Below are 17,312 nucleotides of genomic sequence, written 5' to 3'. Positions count from 1 at the left end.
TGCATGTATATTTGAGACTGGTAGTTTCCCTTTTATTTGTCCCTAACAAATGTTGACTCTCTACTGTTTAATAAAAAGAATTTCTACAAAAATAAAAAAATAAAACAGTGCAAAGACTAGTGAGAACACAGGAAGCATACCTGAGCGAGAAGCATTAAGGCCACAGCAGGAGGTATAACTGAGCGAGACCTATTGAGACTACAAGAGGGGGTACAACAGAGCCAGGCCTTGTGAGGCCATAACAGGGGGTCAGCAGAGCCAGGCCTTGTGAGGCCATAAGAGGGGGTCAGCAGAGCCAGGCCTGGTGACAGCACTGGAGGGTACAACAGAGTCAGGGCTTAGGTGGCGTACAACAGAGCAAGTGCTTCTGAGAGGACATGAAAGGAAAATAGAGCCAGGCCTCATGATACTATAGGAAGGAACAACAGAGCAAGGCCTTATGAGACCACAGGAGGGTGAGACAGGGAAATACCTTGTAAGACCAGAGAAGGGTGCACCGGAGGCAAGCCTGGTCAGACTACAGGGGAGTATACCCAAGACAGGACTTGAGATCACAGGAAAGGACGGCAGAGACAGGTCTCAAGAGACAACAGGAGGAATATGATGGAGCGAGACCAGTGAGACCACAGCCAGGCCTTACAACACCACAGGAGTGGAGAGCATAGCCACGCCTCAAGGCTGGAGGAGGGTACAACAGAGACAAGGCTGTGAGACTACATGAGGGGTAACAACAGAGACAGGACTCATAAGAACACAGGATGTCTACAAACATCAAGCAGATTTTACCGGAATCTGTACTTTTTAAATTTATTTTAGGAGTTTTATATAGCGCGAACTAGATCTGAGAAATCAGGTATCCAAGCGCTTTACATGAGCACCAGTTTTGTTACAAAAGGACACATTAATTTTTGTTAGGCACAGGAAGATTAAGTGATTTTCCCAGAATCAGAACCACAGGATATTGAGCGTCGTTGCCGAGACTCGAAATCGGGTTCCTCAGGTACAAGGTCGACCGCTCTAGCCGTAAGGTTACATCCTCTCCCCAGAAGGCTCAGTCCTTCTCTGGACTGGCCCTTACCACCAAGTCTCTTACAATGATCCTGAAACATGTTCTATGTCCTACTACCCTCAGATCACATAATTTCTCAATTGATGAATCCCTGTTTCTAATAAATAACCAAGCTCCAAATCTGTACCCTCTCCCTAGTTCAACCCACCATCTCCTTCATTCTTTGACAAGTCAAACAATCTTAAGCGCAGCAGCAGATGTCTGTAGTGCTTATGGAAGTGCAACTGTGAGTCTAAAGCGAAGCTGGAATAAACAAAATAAAAACCTGCCTCCCTCTTTTTTCAAAAACCTGGGCTAATTCTTCTTAATACTTTCTGCGTCTCATTTACTGGCAGCTGCCAATATTCGTGAGTCTTATGAGGCATAGAAATTTTGCACTTTTCTAGAATCTAACACCATCTTATTTGACACATTCTGCCCAAACAGATAACAACAACACAAGACATGAAGAACGTATGCTTCTTGATATGTTTTTTTACTAATAAATTTGAGACACTAGTGGTGAATATATATACACAGGGTTGGACCACACACACTCACTGATGTCTGCTATGCAAAGGATATTATAGGCCCAGAATTATGTAAGAGGCAATCATAGATGAGGCAAAGAGTAAGCCATTTTGGCAAAGTGCCATTTTGGGGAAAATTATTATTTGATTAGAATAATAATGCTTAATATAGGTTGGAGTCAGGCATAACTAGACTGCACCTGGCTGCATTACATGAAGTGCTTCTTTAAATGTTGTCTCCTGTTAAATCGATTTCTAAAGGTGGTCACAGGTAAGACGACAGAAGAAGAGGAAGGCTGGCTAGGATAAGGAGGAGAACACACAGGTCTTGAGTTGCTTCTGAAAACTTAAGTGGCTTTGAGTCGTTCTTAGCGAAGACAGCAAAGAGTTCCATAGGGTTGGGGCAAGGACATGGAAAGAACTTCCGCCCAGTCTGCTGGACGCAAGGCTCTCAAGGGAATAACACTGCATCAGAGCAGCAAGACTTGGACTCTCGCTTCACTACTAAACTCTCAGGGAGACAAACGCGTTCTATATTTTAAATCTTGTTCATACCTTGCACCTTTCTGGGCCACAACAGAGAAACAGCCAGGACACGCATTCCTTGTGAAACTGACTGGAACATCACTTCTTGGATTAGTGTTGAAACCATGTGCAATCATTTTGTGGTGTCCACCGCCATCATGGATTATTCATTAAGTGATCCAGAGGGCGTGTATCCGTACAGGCTTTGAGGAGACTGCATTGTTAGCTACACAACAGAATACATCATTGAGAAGTATGATGTCTCATTAAGCTCTGTTAATAATGAGTTACAAGCCCAGCCAGTAAACAAGCAGCACATATGTGTGTGTCACCTCATGGTGAAGGTTTGGAAACTTATTTACAGGTTCAAGGATTGACATGAGGCTCGTGGAAGGATCCCTCAGGAATGGAGACACTCCACAGTAAATCGAGATGTCGGATGTGGTCTCTGCAGGCAAGGGAAGGGACGGCTGGAGTCAGTCCCTCCCCATAGGAACGGAGATGTGTAGGATCAGACACCCTCGCCAAAGGTGTGACCACGACTCAATAACTGTATAGAAATGTCTCTTTATCTTATTTCAGAATTGAAAAATGACAATAAACTGATGCCCCTGAACCATACCCTATGTTTTCAATGATGTATGTGAAACAGCCTTAACGTGGCCTTAATTATGGTGCTGTTTCCGCCAAGCTAAGGGGGTCGGCGTGGCTGTGCGAGCGGATGGGAGAGGAACTGGAGTGCAGCAGGAAGGACGGATAGGGGCGTGGCTTGGTAAGTTGGGCTGGGGTCTGGGGAGGTGGGGTAGGTTTTAGGAATCAGAGAGGGGGCTGGGGTTGGAGTCGTTTTTAGGGGGCTGAGTTTTAGGGCCTAGAGCAGGGGCAGGAAAGGGGCAGCTTCAGGCCTAGGGGTAGTTGGGCTGGGGCTTGGGGGTGGTGGGGGTAGGTGTTGGGGGGTGGGGGCTGGGTTTACGGCTCAGGGTGGGGATGCTGGGGTCGCAGTAGTTTCTTGGGGCAAGGGACGGGTTTCAAGGCTCGGGATTGGCGGTCGGGGTAGTTTACAGGGCTGAGGCGGGTAGAATACACTGCAGGTGGGACACATTTTAGGGGTTTAGGTAGGGGTGTGTTCTTTACCACAGATGTCCCTTTACCAATCAAGTCTGCCACAAAATTGTGTGTTAAACCCATGCGTTGTAGAGGCGTGCAAGGTAAAGACGAGGTTGTGGTTAAACCTGCGTGGTTCAGGCATGCGTTGTTAAGAGAAGCATTGTTCCATCACACAACATGTGACTGATGACGATGATCCATTGATGTTTATTGTTTGAATCTGTATTTTTACCAAAAATTGATAAAGACTGAAAAAATTGATTGAAATGAGGCTTCAGAAGACACACAAGGAAGTCTCGGAGGACTTGAAGAAGGATTTGGTGCCCGGAATGAGTGGTCAGTGACCGGGGAAGAGGTTTGAGGATTGAAATGAGACTTCTGAAGACTCAAGAGGATGCTAAAGACTGGAGGGAGGTCACTTCAGACCGGAGAGAGATTTCTTATGATTAGGAGCAGATCTGAGGATTACAATGAGGTTAATGAGAACTGGACGAGACCTCTTCTCATTGGAGGGAATTTACTAATGAATGAGGGCTGAATATGGCCTTAATGACATTTCAATGATGTCTGGAGTCACAGAAGGGATGTTTTGAAGACCGACATCCTAGTTAGGAAATCTTGAATGAGTTTTTGCACAATTCCTAATTGAGGAAAATCTGAGCGAAAGTTTCCAGAATGTGCATTAGTTTTCTGTGTGTTCAGGGTACCCTTTAGGGGACTTCAGTCAAGTTTTAGAGATATAAATATGTTTGTGAGGACAGCAGCTCATTTCTGTGGCAATTATTTCAGGACTCCAAGGAGTTTTCCGACGACTTGAAGGAATTATGAAAATGTAAGAGAGTTTCCGGATGACACAGGGAAGTTTTACACGGACTTACACTTTCAGGGGTATCAAAGGAATTTTCTGAGGACTTAAGGTTATTTTTGGAGGATGCAAAGAGATTTTATGAGAATCTGAAAGTTTTGTAGCACTTTGTGTGAACTGAGTAGTGGCATTTACACACTGCAGCAGTGAGACCTGCTCCTTACACACCGAGAAGAGGATAATAAACCAGTCTTACCTGCTCAGGGTGCTTCTGACATCCTGCAAAACAGAGAAACAAACACAGTAAAATCAGTTTCCACTGGAGATGTTAAAGTTATGGCAGTATTTTTAGGAGTGAAACACTTAACTATCTATGGTTAGAAAACAGTGGCTGGGGTCACATGACAGCACATTGTGGGGTATCGCATGACTAAGCACAAAATCCGATATTCTGAATGAGGTCACATGACATAGCAGAAACTGATATTCTGAATGATACTGACACAGCACAGTGTCTTTCTGCATGGAGTCACAAAAACACAGCGCATTCTGATATTCTGAAAGGAGTCACTTGAAACATTGTGTGATGTTCTCTACAGGGTCACATGCATGGGCATTATTTAGGGATTGCCAGGGGTCACAGCTGTGACTCCTGGATTGCCCCTTGTGACCACTGCCACTGCTTGTGCGACCCCTGGATTCAGAGGTAGCAAAATCAGTGCCAAGAAGATCGATACAAAAGGGGGTGGTGATGGACGGAGCATCTGAACCAATCAAACACTCACACCCAGTCAACAGATCTGGGTTTAATCCATCACCGTTCTTTAGCCCACTCTGCTACCCCAGTTCAGACATGGCCATATGCAAATCAGTCTGACCCTGTGCCTCATAGGAACAGTCCAGCCCGAACTGCTAAGCCATGCCTTCCCTGGACCGGAAATAAGCTTCCTAGGACCGGTTTCTGGCATTCCAGCCGTCTTCAGCCCGGTTTGCTTGAATCCAGTGGCAAAGTGACAAGGGACTCACGTCTGAGCATACCCTGCCACAATTATGGCGAACAAAGCGGTACAAAAGGGGGTGGTGATGGACGAAGCATCTGAACCAATCGAGACAGCTTCTCCTTAAGGGAGTCATGCACCACCTACATTTCCTGCCAATTTTTTATAACACTGACAGTGAATAACAAGTTTATTATTCACTATGAGTGTAATAACAAAATGCTGCACTAGTATCTAGAATGAGAACTTCAGTGACAAATGTCTTAAACATGTTTTTTAATGTATGTAGTGTGCATGCTTGTGGGTTAGAGTGTGTATGTATTTGTGAGTAAAAGTGAGTGAGAGTCAGTGACAGGTAATGAGTTAGAGCAACTAAAAGGTAGTGGGGGGAAAAGAAGTGAGATTGAGTGTCAATGAGTGTGAGTGAGCCAGAATGAGTGACAATAAAACGGAACCCACAAGTGAGAAAGTATGAGTGTGTAAGAGCTAGAATGTGAGTGAGTGCGAATGAATGAGAGGGAATGAGTAAGTGAAAGTGTGAGAGAATGACAGTTAGTGCAAGTATGAGGGAGCATGTTGGTGTCAGTGAGAATGAGTGAGAGTGACTTAGACTGAGTGAGAATACATGAGGGGTTGTGAGAATGAATGATTGAGTGTGGTTGAGTTAATGTAAGTAAATGTGAGTGAAAATGTGATGTTATGCTTGCTAGTCTGCCATTTGCCCTTATTTATTTATTTATTTATTTGCAAGCTTGTACCGCGCTGGGAATCGACTCCCTGGGGAGTATCTCCGCGCCTTTGGCGTCATCAGAAAGCAAATAGCCGGTCATGTGATAATTTAAAGTTCTACCAGATCAATAGTTAAACAGGAATGTTTTTAGTTTTTTCCTGAAGGGAAAATGTTCCCTGCACGCTCTGATTTCGAATGGGAGTTCATTCCAAAGTTTCGGGCCAGCCACTGACAAAGCTCTTCCCCCTTGGCGTGTCTTCCAGAACCTGGGAACGCATAACAGTTCACGGTCACCAGATCTCAGGGATCTTGCCGGAATGTATGGGATGAATTGCTTAGTTTGTGAATGATGCAACAAATCTTGAACATCACTCTTTGCTTTACCGTAAGCCAGTGGAGTTTTTTCAAAATGGGCTTTGAAGGAGTTCGGGCCGGGGCATTGAGAACAAGGCGCGCAGCCGTGTTCTGCACAACTTGAAGTCTGGCGATGACCCCCTCATTGGCGGCTAGCAGCAAACCATTACAGTAGTCCAGTCTACTCAACACGAGCGACTGAACTAAGGTTTTCCTGGTGGTATCAGGTAGAAGTGGGAACACCCTTCGGAGAAGCCCAATCACATGAAAACAGGAGCTCACTACTTGCGTAGCATGATGTTTTAAGGTGAGCTCCTGATCCAGCTTGACTCCTAGATCTTTTACTACCATTTTTGGTTCCGGGACTGGGCCAAGATCAGACGTTTGGCTTCCCCAAAGAGCATCACCTCCGTCTTGGAGACGTTACACTGAAGGAGGTTTGCTGCCATCCAATGTGCCACTTCTTTCATCCCTTGGGCAAAGGAGTGACGCACTTCAGGAGTCATGATTTTAAACGGAAAGAGGAGTTGAGTATCGTCTGCATACGATACGGGGATAAACCCGTGAGATCTCATGATGTTAGCTAGGGGTGCCACATAGATGTTGAATAATGTAGGGCTCAAGCAGGAGCCCTGTGGCACCCCTTTGAGATCTCCACCTCCTCTGACTGGTAAGAACCAAGTATGACTCTCTGAGTGCGTTTGGTAAAAAAGCTCCTTAACCAAGCCAGCGCATTGCCTTCCAGACCGATGTCAACTAGTCTGGTGGTCATGATATCATGCGACACAGTGTCAAACGCCGCTGACAAATCTAATAACACCAGGATAACGGAGTACCCCCTATCCTGAAGCATATGAAGATTGTAAGCGACGGACAGCAAGGTGGTCTCGGTGCTGTGCCTGGGCCTAAAACCCGATTGAGAGGGGTCTAGCCCCCCTGCACTCTCGATGTAAGTAGATAAGTGCCGGTTAACAAACTTCTCGGCAAGCTTCCCTAAAAAAGGGAGGAGAGAGATAGGTCTCAGATTAGTGAGGTCAATCCATGGAATGGAGTTGTTCTTCCGTAGAGGCCTCACCAAAGCACGCTTCCAATCAGGGGGGACTTCCCCTGATCTTAGGGATAGATTACCTACCCACTGAATACCCTCTCCTAGATCATCCCTCAAAAGTGACATGATCCGAGCTGGAATGATGTCCGAAGGGCATCCACTCTTAGTTTGATTAATTAGCGAGTCAATGTCCTCCCTTGATATAGGAGGGAATTCAACAAGCTTGCTAGCGTTTTTTACTGCTGTGCTAAGATGAGGCGGAGCCATAATGTCCTCAGTCCTCAAGGTGTTAGAGGTAGTTTTTGAAGCTAAGATCTTAGCATAAATGCCTTCTATTTTCCTCACAAAAAACTGTGAGATATTATCACAGAGTTCCTGAGACTCAATCCCCTCCGTTTCACAAGCTGCAGGCTTGACAAAGGTCTGTAAGATTTGGTAAAGGACTTTTGCATTTTTACCAGCTGCTGATATTTGGGCTGCTATGTGGTGTTTCCTAGCCGATCTAATAGCTTTGTGATAATATTTTTGGGAAGTCCTATAAGTTTCTTTATCCTCTGCCTTGCGTGTAGCTCTCCATTGTTTCTCAGATTTCCGTGTAATGATTTTTAGTTGTCTGAGATCCTCTGTGTACCAGACTTCTTGTTTTGGGGCGGGTCGTGATTTATATGTTCTGAGAGGAACAACGTGATTGATGGAAGTGGTTATAGCTTCATTAAAAGTAGCTAATACAGTGGTGACATAGTCGCCACATTCAGCCCAGTTGGGTTCGGTAAATTTCTCCCTAAAGTTTTCAGGCATTAATTTATTCCAGGGCCGTCTGACATCAGCCATGGTTCTCTGAACCTCCTTAGCCTCATGGTTGGAGCGAGTATAAAATTCAATAATGAAGTGGTCAGTCCAGTCCACTTGGCAGGGAGTGAGGCATTTTATAGAGGTAGAGTTATATAGTACAAGGTCCAAGGTGTGACCGGCTAGGTGTGTGGGTCCCTGATTAATTTGATGCAGTTAGTCAGAAAGAAATTCCCTTTGGGTAAAGTGACAATAGTACATAAATACTTACAAGCAAACAACCATTTAAGCCACCCACATACCACACGGAAGCAATGTAGACAGATGAAACTGACAATATATGTGAAAACACTCTAAAAATATTTTAAATTATAAAAACAATTTATTAAGGATACATACAAATTAGTAGTATGAGGCGTAAATACGTCTTTCAGACTCATGGAGATCTCCAGCTAACTGGCTGGTAGAAATAGTTAAAAAGCTAGTACGTAAGCACGCAGTAGTGATGTATTCATTTCCAACTTTGGTCTTTTAATCAGGCTTTTACACGATTTGTTACAGCATGGGTTCAGGGAGTTGTAATCCAAAGATACCCGCTGTACGAGGGAGATCCTCTCTGTGAGCCCTTGGGCGCTTAGATCGCGGACGTCCTGCGTGCTTCTGTTCGTCTTCCCGGCTACTACTAATTTTTGACTAGTGTCTATACATATAGAAAAAAGAATCGCTGGACGAATATCTTGAGTTGACGATAAGGAGGCTGAATACCCCTTACAATATCTGTCAGACTTATCTTGTGTCTGAGAATTTATTTGGGAAACGTTATTACTGTCCTGATGAAGGCGGATTAAAATGAATACACCGCCGAAACGCGTCGACGCCTAAGGAGCGAATCTGGGAATACAAACTAAGGAGGAATTCAAAATTGTTGTCTTTTGATTGAGTTCTATCCTTTTTCCCTGTATACTCCTTTTTTACTTGAATGTGGTTTTTATTGATTATTGCACCGTCTATGTGTGTTTCCCAATTTCTGTTTCTGTTTTTATTTAATGTAATGTATCCGTAATAAATTGTTTTATAATTTAAAATATTTTTAGAGTGTTTTCACATATATTGTCAGTTTCATCTGTCTACATTGCTTCCGTGTGGTATGTGGGTGGCTTAAATGGTTGTTTGCTTGTAAGTATTTATGTACTATTGTCACTTTACCCAAAGGGAATTTCTTTCTGACTAACGTCAACTGTGGAACCCTATCCCTTTGGTTTTGGGGTCCCTCTCTCTTTTATTAGAGATTAATTTGATGCAGACCAAGGGTGGTTAAATCCTCCAGGAGTGTTTGTGCCTCCACACAAGAGGTAAGTTCACTATGAACATTAAAATCCCCTTCTAGGATGAAGTCAGAATTCACCTGTATGTGGGGGGCCAGAGTTTCAGCAAGTAGAAGAGAGAAATTACCCAGTGGTCCTGGGGGACGGTAGACTAAGGCTCCCTTCCTGGTTTCCCTAGAGTTAGGGTTGATAGTGAAAATGAGGAGCTCCATTTGCGGATTACATACGGTCTCAGTAACTATTACCTCCATTTCTTGTTTGAAAACGATGGCTAATCCCCCACCGGTTTTAATAGGCCTGTCCATCCTTACTAATTTGTATCCTTGTGGTACCCCCATAGTAATGGCCGGAACAGCGTGGGGTTTTAGCCAAGTCTCTGTTAAAAAACAAAGATGTGGCTTTTCTGAAGTTATAAGATCCCAGACCTGAGTGGAATGGGTAACTAAGGAGCGGACATTACACAGGAGGTTTTTACAATTCAAAAATGAATCATTGGGAGGGCCGTCAGAAAGAGTTTGCTGACAGTTGGAAGGGACAGAGGAGGTAGCCGTTAGCTGACAAGGCGTGATTACAGCACTGCTTGTAAATTGTGTAGAGCAAGCCCTGCAGGAAAACGGTCCCTCCAGGCTCCCCTGTACTCTATGGGAGCATAATGTAGTGGCATACCTGCTTAAAGCCAATAGGGTCTGGCTGGTATACGTAAGGCCAGGGCGAGGGAAAGGTTCATGGCAAGTAACAATGTCCGCCATAGCCCCCTGCCCCTGGTCCCGTCCTGTCGCGGACGGGCGCAGACGGGCTAGTCTTCGGCTCGTCTTAGGCGCAGGAGTAGGCGCCACACTGCGCGTCAACACTGCGCGTTGGGCCGACGAGTTGCTTTATACCCTCGAGTATGGGAGAGCTAGAGCGCTAACCGCTCGCCTGCCTGGTTGTTCCTGGCTCTGCCCCGCCTTCCGCGCCCGTGATTGGCTGGAGGGTCGGACTGGGCGTGCAGGCACAGGTCTAGCTACAGCGGATCAGATCCCTCAGTGCGTGTAGGTAAGCGGAATTTTTCAATGTGCAACTAGTAGTCAGTGTGAACACAAAACAATTATTCCCCTTTTAAAACAGCACTAAATCAAATTGCAGTCTAAAATCTTTCACGAGCTCGTAGAGCATCAATTAAAACACAGGAAGAGCTGAGTGCTCGAAAATGTCGCCAAGCGGGGTCGGGGAGAAGCTGCCACCGTCCCCCTTACCGCAAAGTTGACCGCCTCCTCGCTGTCTTTATACCCTCGAGTAGGGGAGAGCTAGAGCGCTAACCGCTCGCCTCCCTGGTTGTTCCTGGCTCTGCCCCGCCTTCCGCGCCCGTGATTGGCTGGAGGGTCGGACTGGGCGTGCAGGCACAGGTCTAGCTACAGCGGATCAGATCCCTCAGTGCGTGTAGGTAAGCGGAATTTTTCAATGTGCAACTAGTAGTCAGTGTGAACACAAAACAATTATTCCCCTTTTAAAACAGCGCTAAATCAAATTGCAGTCTAAAATCTTTCACAAGCTCGTAGAGCATCAATTAAAACACAGGAAGAGCGGAGTGCTCGAAAATGTCGCCAAGCGGGGTCGGGGAGAAGCTGCCACCGTCCCCCTTACCGCAAAGTTGACCGCCTCCTCGCTGTCTTTATACCCTCGAGTAGGGGAGAGCTAGAGCGCTAACCGCTCGCCTCCCTGGTTGTTCCTGGCTCTGCCCCGCCTTCCGCGCCCGTGATTGGCTGGAGGGTCGGACTGGGCGTGCAGGCACAGGTCTAGCTACAGCGGATCAGATCCCTCAGTGCGTGTAGGTAAGCGGAATTTTTCAATGTGCAACTAGTAGTCAGTGTGAACACAAAACAATTATTCCCCTTTTAAAACAGCGCTAAATCAAATTGCAGTCTAAAATCTTTCACGAGCTCGTAGAGCATCAATTAAAACACAGGAAGAGCTGAGTGCTCGAAAATGTCGCCAAGCGGGGTCGGGGAGAAGCTGCCACCGTCCCCCATACCGCAAAGTTGACCGCCTCCTCGTTGTCTTTATACCCTCGAGTAGGGGAGAGCTAGAGCGCTAACCGCTCGCCTCCCTGGTTGTTCCTGGCTCTGCCCCGCCTTCCGCGCCCGTGATTGGCTGGAGGGTCGGACTGGGCGTGCAGGCACAGGTCTAGCTACAGCGGATCAGATCCCTCAGTGCGTGTAGGTAAGCGGAATTTTTCAATGTGCAACTAGTAGTCAGTGTGAACACAAAACAATTATTCCCCTTTTAAAACAGCGCTAAATCAAATTGCAGTCTAAAATCTTTCACGAGCTCGTAGAGCATCAATTAAAACACAGGAAGAGCTGAGTGCTCGAAAATGTCGCCAAGCGGGGTCGGGGAGAAGCTGCCACCGTCCCCCACTGTACCCCTTACACACTGAAGGTAATTTGTGGCTTATAGAGGGACCCATGGAAAAATTCTATCACTTGCATTTGGGAGACGATTGTTAGAATGACAGTCACCTGTGAAAGATATTGTTACTGGCATGATGAAGGTAAATCTTGGCATAATGGGAACCCATTGAGAAATACTGGCCCACTGGAGGCAATTGTTGGCATGGGGCACCCATGGTAAAATGCTGGCACTAGCTCATCATTGGAGATGCTTCTAGCCATAAGGGAGGAAAACCATGGCATATTGGGGGGGGAGCCGCAACCATTAAAACATTCTAGCCCCAAGTACTATATCTAATTTGACCTAAGGGTAACCTAAGGTATGTGATGGCATTAATTGCAAAATGCTGATACTGGGATATTGTAGGTAATTTGTGGCATTAAGGGGCATATGAGGGGCACCCCTGATAAAACGCTGGCCCTGGCACAATGGAGGTGTTTTTTGACCTAAGGGGGCATCCCTAGCACATTCTTTAAACAATGGGGTGAACTCCTTAAGAGGGTCATGTTGCATTGGCTTGACACATCTTGAATATAAATGAGTGCTCTTTCAGAACTGATGTTTTTTTAACACATTTCTGTGAAAATTGTGCTTTTTAGTACACTATTAGTTCCATTGTTTTTAAAGCATTTGTCGGAGGGAGAATGCTCCCCAGTCCCTCCTCCTCCCCTGAACCATATGAGAAGGGATGTGGTTCAGGGTAAGTATTACATCCTACCACTTTCAAAAATCAGGTCTCCACCATAATATAGATGGTTTCTAAAATGGCCATTGGTCTGCGAGTGTGTGATGTCACTTCCACTATCGCTGGCATTTTGGGGAATCAATGTCCTTGGTGACATTACACAGCAGTGGGTGATATGAATGAGTTCACATGACACAATCTGTGATATTCTGAATGGGGTCAGATGACACCGCATTGTCTGTTATATTGTAATCAGTGTCACAAGACCAAGCACTCGGCGAACTTCCCATAATATTACAAGTCATGAATGATTTCCACTCGTAGAGGAGACATTTTACAAGACCTGCAGGTGATATCACACACTGAGAGCACAGCTGGAGCGGCAAATGGACACTGGTTTCTACCCATGAACCCTCTGTATGTCACGCTTTGAATACAGGTATCTGGACCTCTGCAGTGACATGAGCCTTCCTAATGGAGTCTCATCCACTATAATCTTGGTTATAATTAGGCTACTAGCTGTAATCTATAGCACCTGGACACCTCCGGAGAGAGTGCATGTTGCCTACGTGCTACATGTGGGGGTTAAGGTGAGCCTGGAGTGTGTGTCTATTGTGATTTAATGTATGGGGACAGGACTCCATTCTGGATCCTGTGTGTGAATAGTACATATGATGGAGGATGGAGGGAGCCTGCCAGGTAGGGAGGTAGATTGTGGAAACCTGCCAGAGGTCTACGAAGTGGACCAGACGTCTGTGAAAGGAAAGTGATGAGGGAGAGAAATGATGCTCTGAAGGACATTCACATCCCACTTCCTGCATCCTTCATCCCCAGAAGAGTTAATATAGTTCTTTGTAGCAGCTGAGTGTGAAGGCCTCTCTTCTGAGCCTTTGCCTCAGTTTTCTCTGTCATGGCACCCAGAGTCACTCTCAATTCCTGCCAAGATTGAGTGACAAAGACTTTACCTGACCAGTCTGTGCTAATGAATAACATGTTAGAATTGCCTGAAACCAGCTCCAGAAAAGGAGCTCTTGAATTTTCATCAACATCTAAAAAAATTAGAACAAATACTTGTGAGAAACCCAGGTCACTGTGCCAGGAGTCTCTGACCAGTGTCAAGACCCTCAAAGCACTGATGGAGAATAAATCCGGAGAATAGATCCGTTCCAGAGCCAGGATCCCTGATTGCCGGCTTACTTACCGGTGAGGGCAACCTTTAAAATACCCCTGTATGGAGAGCTGTGGCTGCCTATGGAATAGAGGGATGTCTGCTGCAGAGAGGCAGTTGGTGAATTACAAACTGTTAAAAAGGGTTTCAAAGACAACCAGTAACCAAAGACCCTTTTATGTTGCCCGGCGGTATCGCCTCTATGACCCACCAATGTTAATCAATGAAGAAGCAGGCGCTGGAGACTGGAAGGCAGGAAACGAGGATTTTATTCTCTCCAGAGGAGAACACATCAATTCAGACAGCAAGTATCGTCACGAGGTGCTCTAACCACATCTCTGAGGCCTGGCCTCTTATACTAGGGTTTATGACCTTTATTGCATATAACACATTCTCGCAACACCTTGATATTTGAAAGAACATCCTCGGAATCTCCCCTTCAGGCCCGTTCCCACATACATTTACAGTTGGATTCCCCACCCCGGTCACAACAGGTGGTGGTTGTCGCACAGCAGGGCATTCCGTCGATTCACGGAATGCATGGGGTTGATCGGATCTCATAGGGTGGGGGCTTTGATCGGCTCGAGGGTCTTTTGATGGGGAGGGGAAGCTTCCTACTGTACGGGGTAATAAACAGTATCCGCAGGGCCAGGTGGCGGCCTGGGAACAAGGAAGACAAACGGGGACACAGGGAAAGGGGGTTTGCATCAAAAGGATCTGAGGCTATGAAGGGAATGAGGGGAGGTGTCGCGCTGGGAACAGGATGGGATTCTGTGGTGAAGCTGCGCTGAAGAGGGGTTTATGACCCAAGGCATGAGAGAGCGGGGGTTGTCAGCGTGCGGGGGATGCTTGCGAGGTTTAAGAGAGAGAGAGAGACGCGCTGGCTATCAGCGAGGGGCAGGGAGGCCATGGTGCTCAAAATGGCTGCCGCTTACGCGCACGAATGGGCTCGAAAAGGGGCAAGATGGCGCCGATAATGTTCACCAAGCTTGTATTTATTTTCCACAGTCCTCCCTTTAACATTTCCAAGACATCTTGCTGGCCTATTTCCTATCTATACCTATTGCAGCGGTCATAAGTAAGGGAGAGGGGACTTAGGCAAAGGAACTGTACATAAACATTAGATTATAAACATCACATTGAAAAATCTCATCATCTAGTAAGCGGGTTCATTGTTAAGTTTGGTTGCAGAAAAAGTCATCGTAATGTAATATCAGACTAGAATTACGTAGCGAGGGCGTTGGGTACAGATCATAGATACTTATAGTCATTCGAAATAGGAGCTGGTAAGTTATCATTTAAGTAAGTCCTTTTTGTATTCGGCGGGAGCACAGTTAGTCCAATGGTGATTGGGAGAGAAAGGAGATATAGTAAAAAATATCAGAGTTCTCGGTGTCTTTGTCGTCTTCTGTTGGCACTGTTGAGCTCCTGGGTCACAATTTGTTCTGTCAACAGAAATGTTCATGTGGATTGAGCCGTTGGGGGTCTGCGGGTAGGGGTACATTTTGTCTGGTTTCGTCAGACCTCATAGGAGAAATGCGTTACGGTTTTGGAGCAGGTGCATTTTCTTCCGTAACGCAGAGCATAGGATTGTGATGAAAAGTGCAATTGTCTTTGAGTTGTGGGGTCTGTTTGTTTCTTGAGTCTCTGTGGTGGGTTTTTCCTGTTGTTTCCATCATCATCGAGGCGTTCAGCAGCGGGTAGAACCACATACTTCGTCATTTTCTCTTTTAGAGGCGACCCTTGGTGGAGTTCTTGGTCACCGTTCTGGGATTAACATAGTTCGTGGTCTACTTAGTCGGAGCTCCCTCCCTTTTGACGCAGGGAATACCCTTCTCTGGGTAGCTCAGTAGGATTTTGGAGGAACTTGGAAGTTCAGGTGGAAAGGTGTGGGTGTGAACAGTCCTTATGGTAGGTCGGAGGAGGAGGGGATGGAGCAGGGCCAAGTCGGGAACAGATCAGGGGGACGGAGAATTTGAGACAGGCGGGTCCATAACCAAGTTCAGAGAGCGGGGACCTTTTGGCACACATCGATCATAGAGCAGGGGCTTCAGGTCAGCCCTTTCTTTAGTTTTGTCTGAAACAGTGCCTCATCCTGCGACTCCTTACTGCTGTGGTCTCGCCTCGGCCTCCGTCGCTGGTGTTCCACGATCCGCAGTCAGGCCGCGTGCTCCCACATCCGGTCTCTTTCTCCTCCGACAGTGATACCCTTGAATGAGTTTTGAAAAGACAGTCTTTAGAGATATTGCAGAAGAAGGTAATTACATAAATCTATTTCTCTCCCAACACCAAGCAACTGGGGTAAACACTCGCCACATTTGAGATTTTGCAGCCAACGTATAAACAATTGATGATGGGTTTGCTGGATTCCTTACAACTTTTCCTTTGTGGCTAATTCTTTGGCGTTTTATTGGTTATTACATTCATTCGTAATAGGTACGAGGTCTGGCACCCATTCATTGCATTCGTCTATTACAGTAGATGTCAGTTCTTCTGGTAGAGACCCATTTCCCTGGTACGAGTCTTGCAAGGCTAGGCTGGTCTTCAGGGCTTTGTATTTTACGAAAAAGTGCAACGTGCTATTCACCATAGTCTGATAGGCATCCTTCTGAGGGATGAACATAGGCTAAACGACTCTTCATTACATCAAAACATCCTATTTTCAACAAGGTTTACTGCAACAGTTCTTTCGATTTTCGATCTAATTTTAACTTGGCACACATCTTCCTAACTTTCTATATAAATTCTCGCAACCTGGTTACTACAAAAACTCGGGGGGGGGGGGGGCTTGTGATAATTATTAAACTTATCCTTGGGGTGGGTGGGATCTTATGGAAAGCAATTAGGAACACAGCGAATTGGAGCAAGGGGCGTTTTTCAGGTTCTCGTTCAGGGCAGCTGATACCAAACTGGGGGCATTTTGGGAAGACGGGGGTGTCTCGATCATTTCTTACTGCTTGGGGTATGGAGACAATTTGGAATGGGGATGGTCGCATTACCACAGACATATTTTATCATAGAAGCCACTGACAAATAGTTCCCTGACTGGGGGTCAAATTTAGGGAACCTTAGTCGTCTTACCTGTCCCTTTCCTTTTGGCCAATTTAAATGTCATCCATATTTAGCAGAAAAGGAGAGGTAGTAACGTGGTACCGATACAATTTTATTTGGGACGAATTTGTGCAAATACTTGTGGTATTTGGGGCCAATCAGGAGGTGCACCAGGTTCGCCAATTAGGTGCCAGTCGCTAGGAAGAGGGAAAGTGTGGAGGGGTGAAAGAGAGAGTGAGAGAGTGAGAGAGTGAGAGAGTGAGAGAGTGAGAGAGTGAGAGAGTGAGAGAGTGAGAGAGTGAGAGAGTGAGAGAGTGAGAGAGTGAGAGAGTGAGAGAGTGAGAGAGTGAGAGAGTGAGAGAGTGAGAGAGTGAGAGAGTGAGAGAGTGAGAGAGTGAGAGAGTGAGAGAGTGAGAGAGTGTGAGAGAGTGTGAGAGTGAGAGAGTGAGAGTGTGAGAGTGTGAGAGTGTGAGAGTGTGAGAGAGTGAGAGAGTGAGAGAGTGAGAGAGTGAGAGAGTGAGTGTGAGAGAGTGTGAGAGTGAGTGAGAGAGTGAGAGAGTGAGAGAGTGAGAGAGTGAGAGAGTGAGAGAGTGAGAGAGTGTGAGAGTGAGAGAGTGAGAGAGTGAGAGAGTGAGAGAGTGAGAGAGTGAGAGAGTGAGAGAGTGAGAGAGTGAGAGAGTGAGAGAGTGAGAGAGTGAGAGAGTGAGAGAGTGAGAGAGTGA

The 17,312-nt window shown here is 46.1% G+C and overlaps 1 protein-coding gene across 2 annotated transcripts in view; it reads right to left on the bottom strand.

The window, feature by feature from the left end:
- The window catches only part of LOC147710190 (E3 ubiquitin-protein ligase TRIM39-like), a 140,854-nt gene that overhangs the window by 70,342 nt on the left and 53,200 nt on the right, over positions 1 to 17,312 (bottom strand). For both annotated transcript variants that reach the window (XM_086920875.1, XM_086920876.1), the window contains one exon: positions 4,269 to 4,291. In XM_086920875.1, the coding sequence (XP_086777001.1) occupies positions 4,269 to 4,291 (23 nt within the window). The remainder of the gene's footprint in view (positions 1 to 4,268; positions 4,292 to 17,312) is intronic.

Source organism: Lissotriton vulgaris, chromosome 5 (assembly GCF_964263255.1).
Source record: "Lissotriton vulgaris chromosome 5, aLisVul1.2, whole genome shotgun sequence".
NCBI lineage: Eukaryota > Metazoa > Chordata > Amphibia > Caudata > Salamandridae > Lissotriton > Lissotriton vulgaris.
This window is presented reverse-complemented; position numbering and strand designations above follow the sequence as displayed.